Source organism: Oncorhynchus gorbuscha, linkage group LG04 (assembly GCF_021184085.1).
Source record: "Oncorhynchus gorbuscha isolate QuinsamMale2020 ecotype Even-year linkage group LG04, OgorEven_v1.0, whole genome shotgun sequence".
Lineage (NCBI taxonomy): Eukaryota > Metazoa > Chordata > Actinopteri > Salmoniformes > Salmonidae > Oncorhynchus > Oncorhynchus gorbuscha.
In genome coordinates, this window is record NC_060176.1 from 16,379,803 (window position 1) to 16,404,494 (window position 24,692).

The window sequence follows — 24,692 nt, forward strand, 5'->3', positions numbered from 1 at the left end:
AGATATTAGCTTTCAATTTGCAACAACATCTCTGCCAGATGACAAAATATGTTGATTGCTGGAAATGAGCTTAAACTGACAAATTCTCTTCAATGCCAAGAGACGGGCCTTTAAAAATCTTCCTTCCTAGGGCCGAAGACTTGTTTCATCTGACGACCATGCAATACCGAAGTCTTAAACTCCTTGTAAGCTATTTTTATCAAATTCGAGTTGTGTTCTGATTATGAGGGAGTACCACATTAATTTACTATCACAAAATGGGGCCCCGGCTGCAAAAAGTTTTAGAACCCCTGGTTTACAATACAAGGAATGGCAGACGTTTCAAATTTGAGGGTATAATATACAGTGCCTTCAGAAAGTATTTATACCCCTTGACGTGTTCCGCATTTTGTTGTGTTACAGCCTGAATATACAATGTATTCAGATTTCACTGGCCTACACACAATTCCCCATAATTACAAAGTGGAACTATGTTTTTACATTCATTAAATGAAAAGCTGAAATGTCTTGAGTCAAGTATGGTGAAGTTGTTATTACACTTTGGCTGTTGTATCAATACACCCAGTCACTGCAAAGATACAGCCGTCCTAACTAGAGGTAGACTGGTTAATCGGAATGGCCAATTAATTAGGGCCGATTTCAAGTTTTCACAACAATCGGAAATCGGTATTTTTGGACACCGATTTGGGCTTTTATTTTTTTGCGCCTTTATTTAACTAGGCAAGTCCGTTATTAAGAACACATTCTTATTTTCAATGACGGCCTAGGAACGGTGGGTTAACTGCCTTGTTCAGGGGCAGAACGACAGACTTTTACCATGTCAACTCGGGGATTCAATCTTGCAACCTTACAGTTAACTAGTCCAACGCTCTAGCCACCTGCCTCACGAGATGCCTGCCTGTTACGCAAATGTAGTAAGAAGCCATGGTAAGTTGCTAGCTAGCATTAACCTGCTAGCTAGCATTAAACTTATCTTATGAAAAACAATCAATCATAATCACTAGTTAACTACACATGGTTGATATTGTTAGTTTATCTAGCGTGTCCTGCGTTGCATATAATCGATGCGTTGCGCATTCGTGAAAAAGGACTGTCGCTGCTCCAACACGTACCTAACCATAAACATCAATGTCTTTTTTAAAATAAATGCACAAGTATATATTTTTAAACCTGCATATTTAGTTAATATTGCCTGCTAACATTAATTTATTTTAACTAGGGAAATGGTTTCACTTCTCTTGCAACAGTCAGGGTATATGCAGCATTTTGGGCTGCCTGGCTCGTTGCGAACTGTGTGAAGACTATTTCTTCCTAACAAAGACAGCCAACTTCACCAAATGGGGGATGATTTAACAAAAGCGCATTTGTAAAAAAAAGCACAATCGTTGCACGACTACCTAACCATAAACCACAATGCCTTAAAATCAATACACAGAAGTATATATTTTTAAACCTGCATATTTAGCTAAAGAAATCCAGGTTAGCATGCAATATTAACCAGGTGAAATTGTCACTTGCGTTCATTGCACGCAGAGTCAGGGTATATGCAACAGTTTGGGCTGCCTGACTTGTTGCGAACTAATTTGCCAGAATGTTACGTAATTATAACATTGAAGGTTGTACAATGTAACAGCAATATTTAGACTTATGGATGCCACCCGTTAGATAAAATATGGAACGGTTCCGTATTTCACTGAAATAATAAAGCGTTTTGTTTTCAAAATTATAGTTTCCGGATTCGACCATATTAATGACCTAAGGCTCGTATTTCTGTGTGTTATGTTATAATTAAGCATGATTTGATATTTGATGTAGCAGTCTGACTGAGCGGTGGTAGGCAGCAGCAGGCTTGTATGCATTCATTCAAACAGCACTTTCGTGCATTTTGCCAGCAGCTCTTTGCTGTGCTTCAAGCATTGAGCAGTTTATGACTTCAAGCCTATCAACACCGAGATTAGGCTGGTGTAACCGATGTGAAATGGTTAGCGGGGTGCGCGCTAATAGTGTTTCAAACGTCACTCGCTCTGAGACTTGGAGTAGTTGTTCCCCTTGCTCTGCAAGGCCCGGGGCTTTTGTGGAGCGATGTGTAACGATGCTACGAGGGTGGCTGTTGTCGATGTGTTCCTGGTTTGAGCCCAGGTAGAGGCAAGAAGAGGGACGGAAGCTATACTGTTACACTGGCAATACTAACTAAACTGCCTATAAGAACATCCAATAGTCACGGTATATGAAATACAAATGGTATAGAGAGAAATAGTCTTTACTCTCTTCTCCAACACTTTGTTTTTGCATGATTTAAACCAAATTGAACATGTTTCATTCTTTACTTGAGGCTAAATTGATTTTATTGATGTATTATATTAAGTTAAAATAAATGTTCGTTCATTATTGTTGTAATTTTCATTATTACAAATAAATGTTAAAAATCGGCCGACACAATCCAGGTGTGGAAAGCTTTTACACTTACCCAGAAAGGCTTGCAGCTGTAATTGCTGCCAAAGGTGAATCTAACACAGGAGTCTCTGACCCTGTTCATGGAGAGCTAACTTCCAGTTGAAACTAACTTGATTCATCTTATCAGCCAGATAATTATTAGAATCAGGTGTGCTAGATTAGGGTTGGAGTGAGTTTACAGGACGGTAGCTTTCCAGGAACAGGGTTGGAGAACACTGTCTTAACATGCATTGATTTAGGGTGTTGAATACTTATCTAATCCCTGTTTTATAAATGTTCACAATTTTCTTTCCACTTTGACAGAGTATTTTGTGTCTTATCATTTACAAAAATGTACATCAATTTTCATCCCGTTTTTGTAACGCAACAAAACGAGGATAAAGTCAAGGGGTGTGAATACTAGCTAACTAGTTAGGCCAACAAGAAATTAACTATTGGTAATCTGTCAGTGTCCATGTTTTTTAATTTTACCCCGTTTTCTCTCCAATTTCATGTTATCCAATTGTTTAGTAGCTACTATCTTGTCTCATCGCTACAACTCCCGTACGGGCTCGGGAGAGACGAAGGCAGAAAGTCATGCGTCAATGTCCATGTTTGTCCAACTACTAAGTGTTTTTTTTAATCCTACTCAACTATTTTCAACAATTATGGTTTATAGCAATGGCCAAGCTTCATAACTAGCTTACTACCTAGCTAGCATGCTTGCCCATCAACAGACAATTACATCAATACAGAGTCGGCCTAAGCTAGATATCAAATTCCCATTGTGGCATAGTGTCCACCCAACCAGGGCTGGTGAACGTAAGATAGCTGGCTGGCTAGGGGTTTAAGATTAGGTGCATGTGTGAAACTGTGTATATCTCACTGAAGGCCTAAATGGTAAACCATTGATCTAAGGGAGGTTTTTGTTCTGAGTCATTCTGAGAGGGTTGTTTTTGCACCTGAGGTCATGTGTCCACTGCCCTACCATTTTATATTCTTAATATAAGGCTCTAGTATCAGGGATTGAGCGAGGTGGCATTGAATGCACATAAGGGAGACACTCATTTTATGATTCACTATAAAATGTCTCGGGGCATAGAAGATAATTGATTGAATGACGATGCCCATTGCAGAGAATTGAATGTACCTGCGATGTATGGGTTGTGCACAAGGAGCAGCAGAAGCCACATCTTTGCTTTATGACTCAGGGTTGCTAGATTGAACCAAAGGGCAGAGGAATGGTAGCTGTTGGACACCGTTCCACACCACAGCAGTGGGTTGTTTGAGAGTTGCGTACCGAAGTATCATCACAACATTTTCTAAGTTAGTAAATGAGTGCTAGGAATCTTCGGCTGAGTAAATGCTTCCACGTATTGTGGACGTCAAGCATAAAATGGTTCATGTGCCTGTATAGTTTCTACCTAAGTATATTGTACTGTGTATTTGCCCATATTTGAGTTTTTCAGTTTCGTCAGTTGGTGAACAACATGGATCTGGGAATGGTGGATTGTATTAATGTCACCTGACAAATGTGCGGGTTAGGAGTGGGTAGTTGTGGGTAAACCTAGACCTAATTACAGGTTTGTAACTGAAAAAGATGGCAACCTCTTATCACAATGTAGATCTGATGTGTTAAAGTAAAAATACATTTTAAAAAACAACGGAAGGGATTATGGTTAATTTCCAAGCACGATCTGATATCTTTGTGATGGCCTTCTTTTTTTCGAATGGTGGGCTCCTGATTCAACATTATGGAAATGGATCATGAGGCTCAGAGTTGCCTGGCTAGTTAGGTATTGTCCTGAACAGCAGGGTGGAGCGGTGTTTAGAGAGCAGAGCTGCCTCCCATTTGTCTTACCCTTGAAAGGTCCTGCAACACCATGGCCTCAGAGAATCCAATCAGCTGCTGTTAGTGTTTGAATGACATCGCCCTGTATTAAAGTGTCTCTTACATGAATAAATTATATTGTTCTTCTCTGTCAGTGTTCAGTTAACGTTTTCTCCTCACTTCTTGGGCATCACTCACTGTGCTAGCTCATCATACTTAACTTTTCTTCATAAGAATGTAATACGCAAGCCCCGGCATGCATCATCAGTTTATTCAAAACATGTTTGACCTTATTTGTAGTGTTGCATATTCATGCTATGCCAAGTTTGCATTCTAATTTGTGAGGCCTTGCAGAGCCGGGCTGGCTGAGTCCCAGTCCAATAGGGAACTCTGGGTAGTAGTGATGAGGGCGTCCCAGTCTTTGTAGGTATAGGGTGTTGTGGATTGTTATTCTATGCCTCAGGTGGGTGTTGGTAATGTCTGGTAACTTGAAATTCCAGTGGAACATCTTGTTTTTTATTTTACTAGGCAAGTCAGTTAAGAACAAATTCTTATTTTCAATGACGGCCTAGGAACACTGGGTTAACTGCCTGTTCATGGGGCAGAACGACAGATTTGTACCTTGTCAGCTCGGGGATTCGAACTTGCAACCTTTCGGTTACTAGTCCAACACTCTAACCACTAGGCTACCCTGCCGCCCCAATTTGACTGGCTCTTGTTTGACATATGTTCTAATACACCCCCACTCCTCTAAGCCATCCACTTCCTTAAAGCTGTCTTCCTCATAAAGCAAACTTTAGATGTGTTTTTGTTTAATTGTTAAGCAGAAGCCTCATTGAATGCTATCGGCAATATATGATTATCATTCTACTCTATTGACGTAAAGTATACAAACATTAGAAATGAGCATGTGTTCAGTTTACCTGTTTTAGCTCCTTTTATCAGCGACAATGTCATCGTGCTTTATATTTCATATGGATCCCACCTTAGAATGTAAGCCCCGCTCCCTGATCTGTAACCACATTCATTAAGTGTGTGTGTGCACGCCGTCTCACTGGAGCATGTTGAAGTTATACAGATGGCCATTTTGTGGTAATCCTCAATCCAAACGAACAGTGAGGGAAGCTTAGTGTGGTACGTGTGCCACGCCTGTGGAAAGAGGCAAAGGGAGTTCTTTCTGTTGTGATTGTATTAGCTTTCCTGAGGCCGTTGGATTATAGCTGGCTGTTTGTCGCTTGTAGTGCCATTTCAGCAATGTTGGGTCCTCATTTGCAAAGAGTTACATATGCTTGAACTGCACTTTCTTTTCTCTGTGCCTCCCCTTTCATGTCCCACAGTTAAATGCGCTGGGAGGATTCTGTATGGTTAGCAAGCTTGTTTCAACTTTTTTCATTACTGCTCCATATCATTGGACACCTTCCCCTCACCATGCACCACCAACACTTGTTTTGTTTAGAAATCATTTTTTATTTGTTGCCTACTGAAAGACTTCAAAAATGTAGTTTCAGGCTGTAATGTTATGCAGATATGTTTTTGGCCCCTGCTATTCTGTAATGAGCCAAACCAAGAAATGTCGCCAGGCGATTGAAGGACCAATTCACCCCACTATGCATGGCTGTCGGTGTGAAGCAAGAGACCTTCAGTTACACAGTGCGACTGGGATTAAGATGACCTGCCTTCCCCATGCTGGCTATAATTATCTTTACAAAGTAGTGTATGGCTGTGGCCAGCACGTGGCTGGCTAGAGTACTATCCCACTGTTAGTGTCTGGTCTGGAGGGGGATTGCCTTGTCAGGTTTGTACCGACATTTTAACACCTTCCCTAAAGATTCCTGTTTAGATGAACACACATTGATTGGCCGTGGTCCAGTTGGGTTACAAACTGATTGATGATGGTAGAAGGGTTTGGTGTGTGTGTGAGATTTGGAGATAACTATATGAGTATCTGAAACCTCAGATGTGGGTCATTGAAAATTAACAACATGGACTTCTTATTACTGCATAGTTCTGCAAACAATAAGAATGACCACCCAACTTCCAATTATTATTATGGGGAATTTGGTTGTGTGTAGTGTGAAAAGTGTTGCCAGCACTCAACTCAATTTGCTTAATCACATTATATGTGGAGCCTTGTGTAAAAGGTGCGGCTAGAAGGCGTAATCCCTGGACAGGGCTTGGCAGTAACCTTTTTTTGTCGCTTGTCCAAAACCACATGTCACTTGTCCAAAAATAGAAAAATAGTCTTAATGTAATTTTTACATCGTTGTATGTTACAAGGAACCACTTTGCAAAATAAAATGCATTACTGTATTTTTGTACCATAGGAAAGAAAATCAGACGGCATTGTTGTCTGCACTCCTTATTGATGACTGGATATCTGTCTCAAAATAAAACACTGCCTCTTTAAGACTTTCCTGAAGGATGTTTGGCTGCCTTTTGGTAGCCTATAAATTACTGCAACATTAAAATGACAACCTTGTACTTTAGTATGTCTACAGATTAAAACACTCTGGGACAGTTCTGAGACAACAGATCCTAAATTCATAACCACTGCAGATAAATAAATAAAAAACAATGAAACAGTAACTTTTTTTGTAATCTTATCAGACCGTTTTGCTTAAAATGTTGATAAATTTTTATTTATTCATATTATAAGCTCAATTAAAAGACCGTTAATTATTAAATAGTTACAAATGTTGGCCACCTCTGCTCAGATTCAAGGTGGGTGATGTGCAGTGTGCACCATGCACTAACTACCCTTCAGTCTCCAGTCTTGTGACCATTTGATCTGAACGAAGTGCTTTGAGTATGCCGACAGAATCAGACGTTAATGTTAGTTATCCTTCATTATATTTGTCAAACAAAGCCTATATTTATGTAATTCTCATTCAAGTTTGGTTACATTTTCTGGCGCCTCCATGTCAGCATCGGTTTGGACATGAGGCTTGTAGCCAATATCACATACACTTTGTCATGTAGGCGTTTTTTAAAATCTATGTGCATTATTATTCCAATTTTGGCCAATGATCCAATTCTGAATTGGATAATTGTTTGATATTGTGAATGCATATTTTTACTTGTCAATTGGGGAAACTTAAATCTATATGATTATTATTGTCCAGCAAGCATTAATATCAAGCCCAGCTGGATGAACCCATGGGATTGGAGTCCAAACCAGCATACTACATAATGATACTTCACTGCCATTAAAATTTTCCTTCCCCAGAACATTGTGTGAACATTTTTGAATTTGTTACATTTGGGGACATAAGATTGGGGCGGCAGGGTAGCCTAGTGGTTAGAGCGTTGGACTAGTAACTGTTCTAGTCAAACCCCCGAGCTGACAAGGTACAAATCTGTCATTCTGCCCCTGAACAGGCAGTTAACCCACTGTTCCTAGGCCGTCATTGAAAATAATAATCTAGATGGGACGCAGGCGTACGGGAGTTGTAGCGATGAGACAAGATAGTAGCTACTAAACAATTGGATACCACGAAATTGGGGAGGAAAAAAAACGGGGTAAAATAAAAAATAAAATAATTAACCACTTGCTCCTACCTGGCATGCAGGCGTCCCATCTAGAGCTCTGGAAATGCAAATGCGCTACGCTAAATGCTAATAGTATTAGTTAAAACTCAAACGTTCATTAAAATACACATGCAGGGTATTGAATTAAAGCTACATTCGTTGTGAATCCAGGCAACAAGTCAGATTTTTAAAATGCTTTTCGGCGAAAGCATGAGAAGCTATTATCTGATAGCATGTAAACAAAATAATTAGCATATTCAGCGCTACACAAACTGCACAATAAAATATAAAACATTCATTACCTTTGACCATCTTCTTTGTTGGCACTCCTAGATGTCCCATAATCACTATTGGGTCTTTTTTCCGATTAAATCGGTCCATATATAGCCTAGATATCGTTCTATGTAGACTGTGTGATAAACGGAAAAAAATAGCGTTTCATAACGTAACGTCATTTTTTTAAATTCAAAAAGTCGACGATAAACTTTCACAAAACACTTCGAAATACTTTTGTAATGCAACTTTAGGTATTAGTACACGTTAATAAGCGATAAAATTCATCAGGAGGCAATGTAAATTCTATAGGTGTCGTCTGGAAAAACATGTCCGGAGAGAGCTCGACCAAAACATCCGGTCGGAGACCGGAGGGAAGGAGTTCCCTTGAACCGGTTAGACCAAGAATCAAAGCTGAATCAAATGACAAGACTCTAGACAACGTGTGGAAGCTGTAGGCGCTGAAACCTCGTCTCATGTAATTCGGTTCACTTTGAACAATTCCTGGAAGTAGCGCAAGGATATTTATTTCCATTTTCAGTGATCAGGTTTTCCTGCGCTTTTCGATGAAACTCACGTTCTGTTATAGCCACAGCCGTGATTTAACCAGTTTTATAAACGTCTGAGTGTTTTCTATCCACACATACTAATCATATGCATATACTATATTCCTGGCATGAGTAGCAGGGCGCTGAAATGTTGCGCGATTTTTAACAGAATGTTCGAAAAATTAGGGGGTAGGAGGAAGAGGTTAACTGACTTGCCTAGTTAAATAAAGGTAAAATAAAAATAAATAAAAAATGATCAAATAATGCATTGTAGCCAAATGTCTGCTAAATTTTCAGCGGTGGTGTTTTACTCCACTTGTGAAGAAACGACAAAAAATGGCCTACAGTACAGTTGTTTGAAGTTCATTCCCGCCTTAGAATGTGCTGCATATTGGCGGAAGCCAGTGAGCCAGGTCTCTCTATTTGGCTCAGTTCTCTGGGAAGTGGGCTGCCGGGAGCCATTTTGCCATTCTAATGCTACATGACTCGTCACTTTTCCACGTTGCCCCTTATACCCAAACCTATGGCGCAATCTGGGCATAGATAAGAAAAGCCTCTCCCAGTAGCCTCTCCAACGTGTCTGTCACAACTAGAGGTCGACCGATAATGACTTTTCAACGCCAATACCGATTATTGGAGGACCAAAAAAGCCGATGCCGATTTAATATAAAAAAAAATATTTGATTTGTAATAATGACAATTACAACAATCTGAATGAACACTTATCTTAATATAATACATCAATAAAATCTATTTAGCCTCAAGTAAATAATGAAACATGTTCAATTTGGTTTAAATAATGCAAAAACAAAGTGTTAGAGAAGAAAGTAAAAGTGCAATATGTGCCATGTAAGAAAGCTAACGTTTCAGTTCCTTGCTCAGAACATGAGAACATGTGAAAGCTGATGGTTCCTTTTAACATGGGTCTTCAATATTCCCAGGTAAGAAGTTTTAGGTTGTAGTTATTAAAGGAATTATAGGACTATTTCCCTCTATACCATTTGTATTTCATTAACCTTTGACTATTAGATGTTATTATAGGCACTTTAGTATTGCCTGTGTAACGGTATAGCTTCCGTCTCTCTCCTCGCTCCAACCAGCAACACCGCGACAACAGCCACCATTGAAGCAGCGTTGCCCATGCAGAGCAAGGGGATCAACTACTAGAAGGCACAGAGCGAGTGATGTTTGAAACGCTATTAGCGGGCGCTAACTAGCTAGCCATTTCACTTCGGTTACACCAGCCTCATCTCTGGAGTTGATAGGCTTGAAGTCATAAACAGCGCAATGCTTGACACACAACGAAGAGCTGCTGGCAAAACGCACAAAAAGTGCTGTTTGAATGAATGTTTACGCTTCTGCCTACCACTGCTCAGTCAGATACTGAGATGCTTGTATGCTCAGTTAGATTATATGCAACGCAGGACACGCTAGATAATATCTAGTAATATCATCAACCATGTGTAGTTAACTAGTGATTATGATTGATTTTTAACATTTTTATAAGATAAGTGTAATGCTAGCTAGCAACTTACCTTGGCTTACTGCATTTGCAGAACAGGCAGTCCCCTTGTGGAGTGCAACGAGAGAGGGGCAGGTGGTTATAGCGTTGGACTAGTTAACTGTAAGTTTGCAAGTTTGGTTCCCCGCGCTGACAAGGTGAAAATCTGTCGTTCTGCCCCTGAACGAGGCAGTTAACCCACCCTAGGCCGTCATTGAAAATAAGAACGTGTTCTTAACCGACTTGCCTAGTTAAATAAAGTTTTTTTTTTTTTTACAGCAAATCGGAGCCCAAAAACACCAATTTCCGATTGTTATGGAAACTTGAAATCGGCCCTAATTAATCGGCGATTCCAAATAGTCGGTCTACCTGTAGTCACAACTGTCAGTTCATTAGTAAGAGGTGTACTTGTCTAAAATTCTCAGTAGACAAATGGAGGACTAAAGCAGACTTTTTTCAAAGTGTTTTTCTCATGGGGTCTTGGATGTTTGAGCAATATTTCACACTTATGTTTCCTACACATGTTAATATTGAAGATGCCATGTAATATATATAGTCATTTAAAGAATAATATATTGATTTTAAAAGGTTGCATGTGATAGTCCTCAGTATGTTGAATCATGTGTTTTATGTAAATATATATTTTCTCTCTGTAGTACATCTTCGGGGAGTTCAGCCCTGATGAGATCAATCAGTTCTTCGTGACTCCACGATGTTATGTTGAGGTAAGACAATGAGTTTTGAATGAAACATTTACTCACATACGTTTACTCCAGCTCATGGCTGTTTTGACACCATATAGTCTACGGTGTTAAGTGTTGGAGTGCCGGTGGCTCTTAATGTTAACTGGGTCGTTCTTAAGAATGGCCTTTTGGAAGCTCATTAACACCAAAAACCACTGAGTTTATAGATTTAGTCCAGTGTGTGTATTTACTCTGTCATTGTCTAAAACACAGAGAAGACAATGGTTACTTTCTCATGTTCTCAGTTTAGTGAGTGTGAACAATATAAGACAGCACAAAATAACATGTTTTTATCACCAGTACTGTCATCTACCCCCCTCCGAAGTGCACATTACACAGATATGATTCACAAGCAGGAAGGCCCAGACTGACAACAGTCGTGGCTTGAGGTTAACACTGTTTGATTATTTACTTTAACTAGGAAGTGTCTTTTTAATTTGTAATCTAATCTCTCTGCTCTTTGACAGCTTCCCCCCTTCAATGACAAAGTCTCCTGCGTCAGCCAGTCTTCAGGTAAGAACGTCTACTGGATCACTCTGATTTATTTAAGTTCGTCTTGTAGACATTCCGAACGTCATCCGCATGAGCCCGGCCAGTGCTCTCTGGGTTGACCGCACTCTTGCCCCCCCCCCCCACATGATGTAATGGTTATGACCAAAGTCAAACATACACCCGCCCGTCTGTGCTAGTTGGATCCAGACCTACCTGACTGAACTGCATGTAAGAGAGTGACAGTTTAAGTCTGAATTGACATTGTTTTAAATAAGATTTTACTTGTAAAAATATGTCCAAACATACCTGCAGAACAGGGATTTTGGAGCCACCAAGTTACAAAGTCTGTCAACCATACCCCTCCCCTGCTCATAACACTTGATTTTTACTCTGATTTGTATGAATTATTCAGGAAGTTACTGCACTCCTGCTGTGCCTTACATTGCGGAGTCTATGAGACGGCAGGTTTGCGGTGAGTTTTGGGTCCGACACTATGTGCTTATTACTTGTTGCTGAAGCACTCAAACCCAGATCTTAAAAACTGGTGGCTTTCTAAACCTTGCCCCTATTTACACTCATTCTTGTCCGTACGATCTGTGAGGCTTTGCATGCTTAGATGCCGTTAAATATCTCTTCTCTATTGCATTAAACACATTGGCACCGCAGCAGTGCTTTAAGTTGACTTGTGATTGATTTGTATACCCCCTCCGTCACTTAACTGGATGGATTGAGAGAACCCTTTTTCATTGGATTTATAAGGTCATAGTAATGGTCTTATATGGAAGCTAACAATTACAATAGGTATTTTGTTTTGCTAGGGTTTATCACTCTCAATTCATCATTATGACTCTGGAATGAAATCCCTTTGGTAAAAACACTAACAAAGGACACTCTAATCCACAGAGAAGAGCGAATCTCGACCGTACTCTCTAATCATACCTTACATTCCCCCTTAGGGTTTCCGGTGTCTGGTTTGTATGGATGACCAGTCGTGTCTTATATAGCCCGGCCTTGCCATTTTCAGTGTTGGATCTGAATTTACTAACGTTTTCCTCATGTTCACCTTCAGCTGTTTCTCTCACCGCTTATCTTTCAATTTGAAATGTTAGAAACTTGTTAAATCTAATCGACATATAACTTACTCTTCATTGCTTGATATTTTTTATTTGTGTAGTACTCTAGGTCAGTGTTTGATATATTCAATTGTGTTTGTGGCAGTTAATAAAGTTGTAAATGGTTGTTTATTTCATGATGCCAATTTTGTTTTGGATGCCAGATATTGGCCAAGTAGTAATGACAAATAATTGGTCAAAACAGTATTTTGTGTTGTGTAAACCTTATGAACCTTTGTCTTCAGGGCAGAACTGTAGTGCCTTATGTTCCCAAGCTGACTGATATATCCTCTGCAGGCGAAGACTACCAGCGCATAGAGTTTGGTGTGGATGAGGTGATGGACTTGGAGCCTGTGGGAGTGAAGGATCCTCTCTTCAAGGTGTCCAGCACTCTGAACCCCCAGGCTCCAGAGTTCATCCTGGGATGCCAGCCGTCTCAGAAGGTCCCGCAGACAGCCACAGCCCTCTCTCCGGCAGCAGACATCCCAGACGGAGCACAATACAACTCACTGGACGAACCCGACGGCCCGGACGGACCTGATGGCCCAGACTCTGAGCCCTCCGCCATGGACGGCAACCAGAACTGCCAGGATGGGGACGGGGGCCCGGGCAGCCTGGGCCAGCGGGAGAGGAAGAAAAAGAAAAAGCGCCCGCCAGGATACTACAACTACTTGGAGGGCTCAGGTCCCAATAGCGGTGGCATGGGAGTGGACGGGCCTCCTGGAAAGGGGTTGGTGAATGGACATGTTCTTAGCGGCCCTCACCTCGGGTCGCAGGACATGGTTGGTAAGGCGTTGTCAGGGGGCGGACTTTCCACCTCAGCCCCTGTCGCTACGGCAGCAGCGAATCAGAGGACTTGTGATAGCCCTGATGAATCGTCTTTGGACTTCACGAGTGGAGCTGCCTCTTTATCAGATGGTAAAGACGCAGCCTCCTCCTCCTCTTCTTCCTCCTCCTCTCAGAGCAGTGGGGTGGCAGAGGGAGGCAGAACTGCAGAGCAGCAGCCTGAGAACATGGCTCCAGAGAGCCCTGAACTGCTGGGCAGCGGTGGGCACAGCCCCTGCCCCACCTCCCCTCCTCCCCCCTCGGTTGCTGTGGCCAGCCCCCCTGCCACCATTGCTACTACTACTGAAGAAGAGGAGGAGACTAGGGACAGTGGGGTGGCTAATGGGCTGGCTGAGCCCCATGCTGGCATCAGTGCAGACAGACACAAGGAGGCCTCTGAGACGTTGGAGCTGCCCCAGCAGCAGTCCCCAGCTCCCTCAGTGGAGCCTGCTTCCGCCCCAGACTCTGAGGCCCAGCCGGCGGTGGCAGAGCAGCCTAAGTCGCCTGCCCCTCCGGCTGCGCCCGCTGCCAACCCCCTCAAATCCTGGGCTAGCCTCTTCCACAACTCCAAGCCTCTGCCTGGAAGCCCTCAGGCCTATGTGGAGGTGAAGAATGTGGTGGAGGTCGTGTCTCCCTCCCTGGCTGCTGTGGAGCAGCATGAGAAGGCTGGGGAGGTGAAGGAAAACCCTGTCCATGTATCAGAGGATCCCATGGCCCCTAAACTTGCAGGTAGTGTACTCACAGAGCCCCACAGTGTGAGGAAGTAGAGCTCACCGGTTAACCCTTATGTCCTTTGGAGTGTGTTAGGGCTGCCCCCCCCCCAATTTTTTTTTAATATATAATCAATCAATCATGGTTGACAGAAAGTCATGTTCTTTCAACCGATCGATTGGTCTACATTTTGTAAGTTTATTTTTCCATATATAGACACACCCTGTGTGTTTTAATAAAAGTATCTATATATGCATTGAGTTTATCTGATGCTTTAAGCTCACTGTTTGATTAAATAAGACACATAGCCCCAGGGAGCCAGAAGACAAAAATCTTAACCTGTCCTGAACATCCTCCCCCTGCTCCTACTGGCTTTTGCAGATTCTGCCATTACTCTCCTGAAGATGCCAGCAATAGGCTACATAAGGCGTTTCGGCAACCTTTCTCCTGTGGAATGCCAATTTATTTTTGTGGAACAGTTTAATTTAATTTAGAATAATATCTTCAGTTCTCAAAATCATTGTCATGTGGTTAATCAAAAATCAAAATCAAAATGATACAAACCTAAAAGTAACTATGTAAAAATAGCCTATAAAGCCAACAAATGAAAACAATGCATCCAACAGGTAGTAGATATCCTGATCCTGTCGGTAACGAACTTGAAATGTTGTATCAGCTATTAACTTGAGTCCAGCCTGAAGCTCCTTGCAACATTGTATAAAATATTCTGGGCCCTCAGTTTCCCTTGCCAGTGAACTCTGGACACACAGCTGTAGGCTATTTGCTAGGGATAGGAAGTAATCAGGTAGGCCTATTTTATGACGGATCAGAGCATGACATTTATAATTTTTCAAATACATTGACAATGGTTTCTCATTCTCAATGGATGTAAAAACAGACACTGTTTGCTTGCTGTTTGAGATGAAGAAAACATTACTTTGAAAAGCTCCATGACTCATTAGTGGTGGTGCGTTAAGAAAATCAGAAATACTATCAGATCCCCAAATGGGCACATTTATATTCCTACATTTGCGCGCAGGCCAGGTAGCCTATAGGCCTACTTCTATGCGTAATCAGGTGCGCATCCTTTCTCAACATTGACAGGAGTGCTCCAAACAAAAGACAATGACTAAATTGACAACTCGTAAATGGAATGAAATAAACCAAAACTTTTTTTCTCACAGGTGTAGCATAGGTTGTGTGCATCTGCAAATAACATGTCCACTCTGACAGTGAAAACAGTAATAGACTGGAATAATAATAATAATATTGAATGCATTAAGACTTTACTGTAACCAAACAAACATTATAGATTAGGAATTAGCCGTGTGTACTACTGGTGATATATGTAATGGGGAATTGATAGACACTAACAATCAAAAGCAAACACTTCACACAATAAAGTTATGAAACAATGAATGTGCACAAATTACCAGGAGAGAGCGCATTATGGAGAGAGACGTGCATTGTGCAGCCACACTCGCCTTCTTGGACTGTGCCATTCCCGCGGCATCCGCAAGGGATTAGTTCACTGAGATGGCCGCGAATAAGACGGGTGTCTCGTGTGCCATATATTTGCTACTGCTCAACTAAAACAAATCTCAGTTGACCAACAGCCTATTCACCAGTCGAGTAATTGTGGTCAGGCCTAGAGTGTGTTGACAAAATTATACCCATCGATTATTATAATAGTAATTAATTTGTGCACATTAAATGTTCTGTATGCATGTGCTGAAGTACAGCCTACCGTCCACTTGGTGTCAACACTGGAACATTTAGTTAGACTGATACACATGAGCACCAGGTGGTGCTAACACTCAATGCTTGGGAAGGCCCAGATTGCTATGACACATCTCCATGATATGCTTTACCTCACCACCCTATTTTCCCCAATAATGCTCCAATGAATAGAGCTGGGGAATGAATGTCAGGCCATGTGACCCCAGGGAGACTCCCATGTAGCCAAATGGCTTTGCTGGCGTCAGAGAGACATTGTATATAGCAGTAATACTAATACATGTTGAAGGCCTCTATTCCAAACTGCATTCATGAGAATACAGGCAGAGGGTGGGCTGGACCTACTGCTTTACCAATAATGTATGAGCAGCTCTAATTAAATCCATTACCATGACATCAACCTTATGGATTTTCAGATACAGTAGACTAGAGCAGGATAGATCTCTGACCTCACCCCTTTCTCCTAACACACACAGAATATAAATGAAAATTCAAAGGTTGCATAATGAGTTGATCTTGTAAGCTGCCTAATTAAAGGGGATATGTAGGATCATATCCTGATTACTCACTTCCCAACAACAGCCTCCAGGTGTTGGGACCACACAGGGTACACTGGCGGTTTTAAACAGCCTGTGACAGGGAGGATTGCCATGTCTGGGTAATGTGTGGTTATAGTCTTGATGGGATTATTGCTTGTCTCACTCAGTGCTATGACCCTGGGATTCCTCAGGCCTCATGGATATAGTCCTGTGTCTGGAGGAAATATACAGAGGCCTAATCTCAGTGGGTTACTTAAGCCTCCTTGTAAATTGTGGTTGACACTGTATTTTTGTCATCCTTTTAGTAAACTGGGATTTTTCATCTATTCGGCACCCTTATGAATTATTTATGAGAGAGAGGGGTTCTGGGCAGCCTAATGTGCTTCTGTCTAGATAAACCTGATGGTTTCCTGTGCTCAGCGGCTGTAAATAATTCAACCAGGCTCCACGTGGTAGAAAAGCTTATTTTGTACCCACAATACAGTGCTCAGACTTTCACTCTTCTGTCAGGAAATTAACAGGAAGCTATTTATAAGACCCTGGTGTCACCGCTACCACGTCTCATTTTGATTACAACCCCGCATACTGTCTTATCTCTGGACTGGATTTTTATCTGGAGTGTGCATTTACTGTTTAGCCAAACTATATTTCTCTTCTCCTGGAATGACCTGTTTCACTTTTAGCAAACCTGTTATCTACAAAAACAATGTTTCTGTAATTTGGAGGTTGTTCATAATATGCTATGTGCGTAGGCAGAACTATCAAAAAAATTGCCGATTTATAACCCATTGTTTTCAAATTGTGATTATGTGCTATTGTTTTATTATATTTTCTTTGTTGGAATGTCTGTCTATGTTACCATGGAAGCTGTGTTGCCAGTGACAGTCTTCCTTCCTAGGCGTGGCACAGTATCTCCTTGTTCTGACAAACCAGCCTTGTGTGTCTCAAGATGCAGAGTTGGCAGAAGGGACACAGTCTATATAGCACAGTATGGAGTAAATTGATTTAGATTTTTTTTTTTGCCTGAGGTTTACAAACTAACTTCTAACTTTTTGTTTGATTTAGTAAGGGATTTGTGTTCAAAATCATGTGCACTTGTTTGAATCCCCAGAACTAATTGAGAATGTGAAGTTGATACACAAACCAGTGTCTTTGCAACCAAGAGGACTGATCAACAGGGGAAACTGGTGCTATATCAACGCTGTATCCTTTTCTCAGCTGCATGCGAAAATGCTTTAATCACACCATGTCATAAACAAAGTTACATTAAATGTCTGTATTTAGTGTTTCAATGAGGTGATTTTACCCTTGACTGCCACCCCCAAGACATTGCAGGCCCTGATTGCTTGCCCCCCCATGTATCACCTGTTTAAGTCCATTCCCCTGTTCAATGACACCCAGAGACCCTGTACTTCCACACCCATGATGGACAACTTGTAAGTAGCCTCTCTCCCTGGGAGCTGACTGGCTGTTTTTTAAAAGTCAGATCTCACAATCAATCGAGGTCTTGTTTGTGTGCAAATAAGCAGCGATGACAAATTCCTGCCTGAGCTAAATTGGTAAAACTGTGTTACGGGTATTGAGAGTAGGTGTTAAATGTGTGCTCACTGCATTGGGTTGGGTGTGTACTTCCTTTGCTAATTACAACTCCCTGACCTTGTTTCTCCCTCCAGTGTAAGGCTTGTCAATGAGTTCAACAATATGCCTGTGCCATCCAAAGCCAAGCATCAAGGTAAGCTGTCTGTCAGCATCTTCTAAAAGAGCTGGAGTTTCTTTTATTTCCTGTTGATGTTCATTTGATGTGTTCCTTGTTGCTTTTTCCATAGCTGCTGGTGAAAAGATAATAAAAGACATTCGACCAGGTGCTCCTTTTGAACCCAACTACATCTACAGACTCCTCACCCTCATCAAGTCGAGTCTCTCGGAGAAGGTAAAACCATTGGGCATCTAGTGTATTGATTTCATTTGAATGTTTTAGAGCGGAATATCATAACAATCTTTTTATGTCTGCTTGTCATGTTTTCCTTTGCTCCCATTTACACACACACACACCAAGCCCCTCCCTCAGCCACTCACCACAACAAAGAGAGGGGTCACTTCCTCTCTTGACAAGTGGCTTCAACTTCCATTTGTGGTTTGGTCCAAAGAATGGGTCATATGGACACAAACACATTGCGACATTATTTTACTGTATTAGAGGAAGTCAACCTTTCTAACGATTCCCTTTTTCTGTCAACTCAAGTTGCTCGCAGAGCGGACATTACTAAAACAGGAGTATCAATGAACATTGCTTCTGGAAAATTAATGCTCAACATTTTAGCCAAAGACTGTTCTATTAGCTGTCTATTCTGTGTTTTATAAATGTGCAATAAGCATAAAACACAAATATAAGGTAGGCTGCATGATTTCAACATCTGAACCAAGTGGACCGGCTTGCATGCTTTTCAGACAGCTGGAGACAGACAAAATGGTGTGTTCATAACAATTGAACTTTTTTTTACCTTGTTAGCCTGCAAATAGGCCCAAGTTGGCTAAACTTGAAATCTAAAGATTAGCTGGCTACTCACTAGCGCTTTTGCTTGACTGATTGAGACCTGTGTTAATGTTCTATAATGCCTGCTACAAGTTCATTATTATTGAATGTGCATTATACATGGTTCTGGTTAAATTTGTAACAAAGGTTATTTTCTTAGACTTAAAAGCCAGATCAGTGATTATAGCAACAAACAACAACAAAAAGCAGGTCGAACAATTTTGATAAAATAATTAATTAGTGGGTCTTAGCCTTGTGGAAGGCTTATATATTTAGTGTAGGTATAATTTTACACGCCCTGGATTAGATTATAGCAGACTGTTTGCACTGAATGCAGTGCATTTGACCTTTTAATTGTACAACAAATCGAATGAAAGGAAACCATATTGAGATGTATATCTTGAATTGCCGAGAAGTTTTTAAAATAATAATCTAAAGGTGATTATTTATTTTTTAGGCCGTATCGCCCAGCCCTACTATCAATAACATCAATACAAAATCATTTGTTCTTTACATTTCAGCTGGGTTTTTATTTAGAATGTTGAACCATCCAGACATTCCACACTTTCAGGTGTTCAGGGACTTGGAGCAAATAAACTGAAACACTTTGTATCACCTGTTTCCTGACACTGGTTTTATGTCAAATTCCACATTCTCATCAGTACACTTGAGTCTATGCACCAGAGACATTCAGTCTGTACCTGTCTGATGGTACAGTACATGGATACATGTACAAATATCCATCTGTTGGTTCATGAGACATGCCGACTCATTACTGATTTCATAACCAGATAAGGTGCAATTAAAAAAGCTATTCCAAATGGAATGAGGTAGTTAGCTCCTGACTCAGGCATTCCCTATGTGGTTTAGATTGTATTTCACCTGTCCTGTCCCAAAGCTCAGTAACAGTGGACAGGACCTGTGTCTGCTGAGTCAGTGGTGTTGCATTAGAGCGCAGGTTCTCTTGGCACCGTGGTCTCATTAGTGCTGATGGTTGTGCGTTCTCTTTCAGGGTCGACAGGAGGATGCGGAGGAGTACCTGGGTTTCACCCTCAACGGACTGCACGAGGAGATGCTGGCTTTGAAAAAGCTAATCTCCCCTCAGGAAGAGAGTAAGTAGTGCAGTGGTCAAAATCTGATGCATGGAGTCATACGATTATCTGTTTACACGTACTCTCTGCTTCTGAACTGATCTAGTCCCTGTTCATTTCACTTAATTTCCTTATGTTCTTTGGCCTCACTGCTCAAGGTGTATCTGCTCTATGATTGCCATTGGCTGTGGTTCTAAATCAGTTGTCATTTCTCCTGTCTTGATCAGAAGCCCCCACACCCAACGGCCCAGAGTCTCAGTCAGGTGTGGATGATGCTGCTGCTGATAAGGAGGAGGGGAGCGAGGACGAATGGGAGCAAGTGGGCCCCCGAAACAAGACCTCCATTACCCGTCAAGCTGACTTTGTCCGCACCCCTATCACTGACATATTCGGAGGGCACATCCGGTAGGGTAACACCGATGACTTGTGTTGACTTGTGAGGTGTCAGGAAACTCACATATAGTTTCTTTACATGTGAGGTGTGGCTTATAATGGAAACTTATTGTTGTTCACAAAGATATAGTCAAGTCAATGTTTTGGTGGACCCAAAGCCTTTACTACTTCACTAGACACCTGACTTCTCCCAAATGAAGCCAGAGTGATGGTCAGACGCTGAGTTTCTTTTCTCCCTGCCCAGAGCTTATTTTTCTTAAAGCCCAGCAGTAGAACTGTGGCACCAGTGGTGTCCTTGCCCTTCTTTTTATTGGCTGTGGCGCAGGTGCCTGGTATAACAGGAGAACTGAGAGAGTATAGTGCCATCTTTATCTGGGCCCTCTTGGGCTGGTTGCCCTGGCATTGCCTCTGGCCCCCAGCTCCAACCTCAGCTGAGAATGCCATCCCAAACAGGCCTGCCACCAGCTGGCTCTGGGCTTTCTCTGCTCCAGAAGTTCTCTTTAGAATAACAGCCATTGTGGCCCGGCCTGTGGTTGGTGGCCTGGACAGCCAGGTGTGGGGGGGCACACTCGCAAAGAAAGAATCACAAAACAACTTTGAAAGTGTAGGACCTATGAGGGTGTGACTGAGCCAAATGACGTGCTCTGAGGTTCTGTTATGGCACACGCCTGGCCTGACTGGGTTACAGATCACTTCAGAGGATCATTCTTCTTCGAATCAGTAGTAAAAGTAAATGGAACATAAGGGCAGACCTTCAGGAAGGTCTGGGTTGAACTATGCATACCCAGCTACAGTCACGTTTTCAGCTACTCGAGCCTGGGTAATTGGTTTGGCTGAGGGGAATCATTGGAGCAAGTTTGAAATTATTTTCACCATTTTAAAGAGATTATATGGCTGTCAGTGTTATGAATGTTGGTGTTGTTTTTGCAATTTAAACCTTTTGGATCAGTTTCTGCCATGGAGAGGAGATGATTCATGAATGTGTTTGGAGAGACGTGTAGAGAGAATCACTAGTATGACCCATCCACTTTCCTTCAAAGCTGTGATGCTGTTTTCTGAGGTCAAGATGTCGTTGAGACACTCAAAACCCATTACTGTATTTCATTTTCTGAAGTGGGGTATATTTGTCTTTCTGTCCTATGCAGGTCGGTGGTGTACCAGCAGAACTCTAAGGAGTCAGCCACCCTGCAGCCCTTCTTCACCCTGCAGCTGGACATCCAGTCAGAGAAGATCCGCACCGTTCAGGAGGCCCTGGAGACCCTGGTGGCACGGGAGTCAGTTCAGGGCTACACCACTAAAACCAAGCAGGAGGTAAGGATCTTACACACAGTACACCAATGCTATTACTAAACAATTACAAGTCTTGGATGTGTTTGCATATCGGTCATTCTGATTTCATGCTCAATCGCTTGGTTTTTTCCCCCCACATGTAATTAGTTGAAGTATGTTGATCCAAACTTGAATGCTGCTTTGAAAACCTCAATTGATTTCCTTTGTTTTTCTTCTGCAATCTGAAACAAGGATGTAGGAATCTTGGCAGTTAAAAGTATTATTTTTTTTTAAATGTAGTTTTTAGACAATGAGAATATTTGTTACTGTGGTGTCTCGTTTCATTCAACGGAGTATTTGGGATGCTCAGCAGCACTCTACACCCAGCACTCTCCCCTTGATGGGTCCCTTCTAATGGGCTGAAGTTGTCAGACTCTAACAGATCATCTTCCCATCGGCCTTGTTTCTCTTAATAGACTGAGGGCTGTGTTGTGCGTGCGGACTCTAAAGCATTGTTTATGCTTCATGTCCTCTGACTGCGTTGCCTGGTGAAAACACATTGTTTTAAAGCCACAGTATAAGAAGACAAATGTGCCTTGCCTGCTTCCTCTGTATGGAGACAAATCTGGTGAGAGCATCATCTGTTGGACAGCTGTGTTGTTTACCAACCCCATCAGCTTTTATTTTACAAGACAGTTGTTACAGTACCTTGATATCGTTTTAGAAGTAGCTGGTAGTTGGGGGTCACAGTCTGGTTCTGACAGTGAAGGTGTAAAATCCCAGGAATTCACAAGTGACTAGATCAAAGCTCACATCAGGCTCTTAGTGTAGGCCTGTGTGACAGTGTGTGCTGTTTTTTTCAGAGTCTAATCCCTGAGTAAATTGGGAGATCCTGTTCTGGTTTATATTAGCTGTTTTATGTGGTGCCACTGTGTCAAATAGTCCACTGGCTCAGTTTGATAATCTCTCCTGTGTTTGCAGATTGAGATCAGCCGGAGAGTGACCCTAGAGGAGCTCCCTCCAGTGCTGGTGCTCCATCTCAAGAGATTTGTGTTTGAGAAGACTGGAGGCTGTCAGAAACTGATCAAGAACATTGATTACCCTGTAGACCTGGAGATCAGCAAAGGTATGTGAATCACAGAAACGCTTCCATAAACCATTGGGTGAAGTCCCCACTTAAAACGCATGCCCCAATTATTGAATTAACTCAATTGTATGTGTGTTAAGCTCTGAACCCTGGGTGAGAAAGGCAATCATTCATAACACACTTCTCACACAGTCAGCATCTGATCATATTCCAGTACGGACTAGTCTTTCCACAGTCTGGGTCCTAGTTAGACAGACACACAGGTGTAGCTCACTCACACATCACTTAAACGAGGGTGCCGTAAAAATGCTGCGAGGTCACCATCAGCAGCAGGGAGAGATGAGTGTTAAGCTCTGAACCCTGGGTGAGAAATGCAATCATTCATAACACACTTCTCACACAGTCAGCATCTGATCATATTCCAGTACGGACTAGTCTTTCCACAGTCTGGGTCCTAGTTAGACAGACACACAGGTGTAGCTCACTCACACATCACTTAAACGAGGGTGCCGTAAAAATGCTGCGAGGTCACCATCAGCAGCAGGGAGAGATGATTTGTGGGTTGACCTCATACCGTTAAAGGCCTCCTCATCCAGCCCCAACACCCGACCTCACACAGCTTTACAACTCATCAGTCCTGAGCTGGCCAGCCTACCTATGTTTACTGCTCCGCCCAGCCTACTCTACAAGCCCTGAACCAGCAGCACACAGAGGAAATATTTAGAGAACCCCACCCATATGGGATTTCTGTAACTAGTCCCAAAGGCACGTCTTCCAAATCCCCACAGACAAAGTCCCAGCAGCTTGAGGATATTAGTACTGTAGATTTACAGAATAAGAATCAGAATGTGGAGAGAATCCCTGGCTCGTTCCAATGTAAACTGGGTCCAGTGTGTTGGGTCTCCTGCGGTGTATAAATTATAGAAAGTAGGCTACATTTTTATTTTGGTTTGGCATGAGCAGCAGCCTGCCAGCATTCTGCGTAAGATTTACCAAATGCTACACTGGTGTGTTTTTGAAGCCACCTTTTATTTAGACGGGCTGGCTTTCATGGCACACAGACCCAAATAACTATAATTGATGGTGCTCTGAGGGATATCTTATACATTTTGTTTCTCTCTGTGATGTGGCTGTACTTTATTCATTTGTCTCTTCTCCTTAGATCTCCTCTCTTCAGGGGTGCGTAGCAAAATTTTCAAAGGCCAAAGAACCTACAGGCTCTTTGCAGGTATGTTTATATCGATTTATGATCAACTACACACATCTCCTACACCCACAGTATTACACAAACGGTCATAATCATTAAATTATATGCAGTAATAGGGCATTGGCCCTATGCTACAGGCAACAACATATATAGTCAAGCATAAAATGTATTCAAACATTAAGTTCAATCGTTCATAGGACTCTCTTTCGATGTGTTCAGACTCGCACTGATGTTTCCTTTAGAGGTCGACCTAATGATAATGACCCTATGATTTTTGAACACTGATACCGATTATTGGATGGCCAAAAAAGCCGGTACCGATTAATCGGCCAATTTTGTGTTTGCGTGCAGTTGAAGTCGGAAGTTTACATACACTTAGGTTGGAGTAACTAAAACTTGTTTTTCAACCACTCCACAAATTTCTTGTTAACAAACTATAGTTTTGGCAAGTTAGTTGTGTCATGCACAAAGTAGATGTCCTAAGTAATTTTTCCAACAATTGTTTACAGACAGATTATTTCACTTATAATTCACTGTATCACAATTCCAGTGGGTCTGAAGTTTACAACACACTAAGTTGACTGCCTTTAATGAAAGCTTCAGAAGTTTATAAAGCCATTTTCTGGAATTTTACAAGCTGTTTAACTTCTTGTGGCTGGGGGCAGTATTGAGTAGCTTGGATGAATACGGTGCCCAGAGTAAACTGCCTGCTACTCAGTCCCAGTTGCTAATATATGCATTTTATTAGTATATTTGGATAGAAAACACTGGAGTTTCTAAAACTGTTTAAATGATGTCTGAGTGTAACAGAACTCATATGGCAGGCAAAAACCTGAGAG

At 41.8% G+C, this 24,692-nt stretch overlaps 1 protein-coding gene across 2 annotated transcripts in view; it reads left to right on the top strand.

The window, feature by feature from the left end:
• LOC124033757 (ubiquitin carboxyl-terminal hydrolase 10-like) overlaps positions 1-24,692 on the top strand; it is a 40,574-nt gene that overhangs the window by 2,496 nt on the left and 13,386 nt on the right. The window contains exons 2-14 of one of the 2 annotated variants that reach the window (XM_046345991.1): positions 10,771-10,839; positions 11,325-11,370; positions 11,762-11,821; positions 12,759-14,015; positions 17,385-17,476; positions 17,600-17,709; positions 17,947-18,005; positions 18,100-18,203; positions 19,819-19,918; positions 20,125-20,302; positions 21,436-21,601; positions 22,541-22,685; positions 23,809-23,874. In XM_046345991.1, the coding sequence (XP_046201947.1) occupies positions 10,771-10,839; positions 11,325-11,370; positions 11,762-11,821; positions 12,759-14,015; positions 17,385-17,476; positions 17,600-17,709; positions 17,947-18,005; positions 18,100-18,203; positions 19,819-19,918; positions 20,125-20,302; positions 21,436-21,601; positions 22,541-22,685; positions 23,809-23,874 (2,452 nt within the window). The remainder of the gene's footprint in view (positions 1-10,770; positions 10,840-11,324; positions 11,371-11,761; positions 11,822-12,758; positions 14,016-17,384; positions 17,477-17,599; positions 17,710-17,946; positions 18,006-18,099; positions 18,204-19,818; positions 19,919-20,124; positions 20,303-21,435; positions 21,602-22,540; positions 22,686-23,808; positions 23,875-24,692) is intronic. The other variant, XM_046345992.1, reaches the window with a different exon arrangement.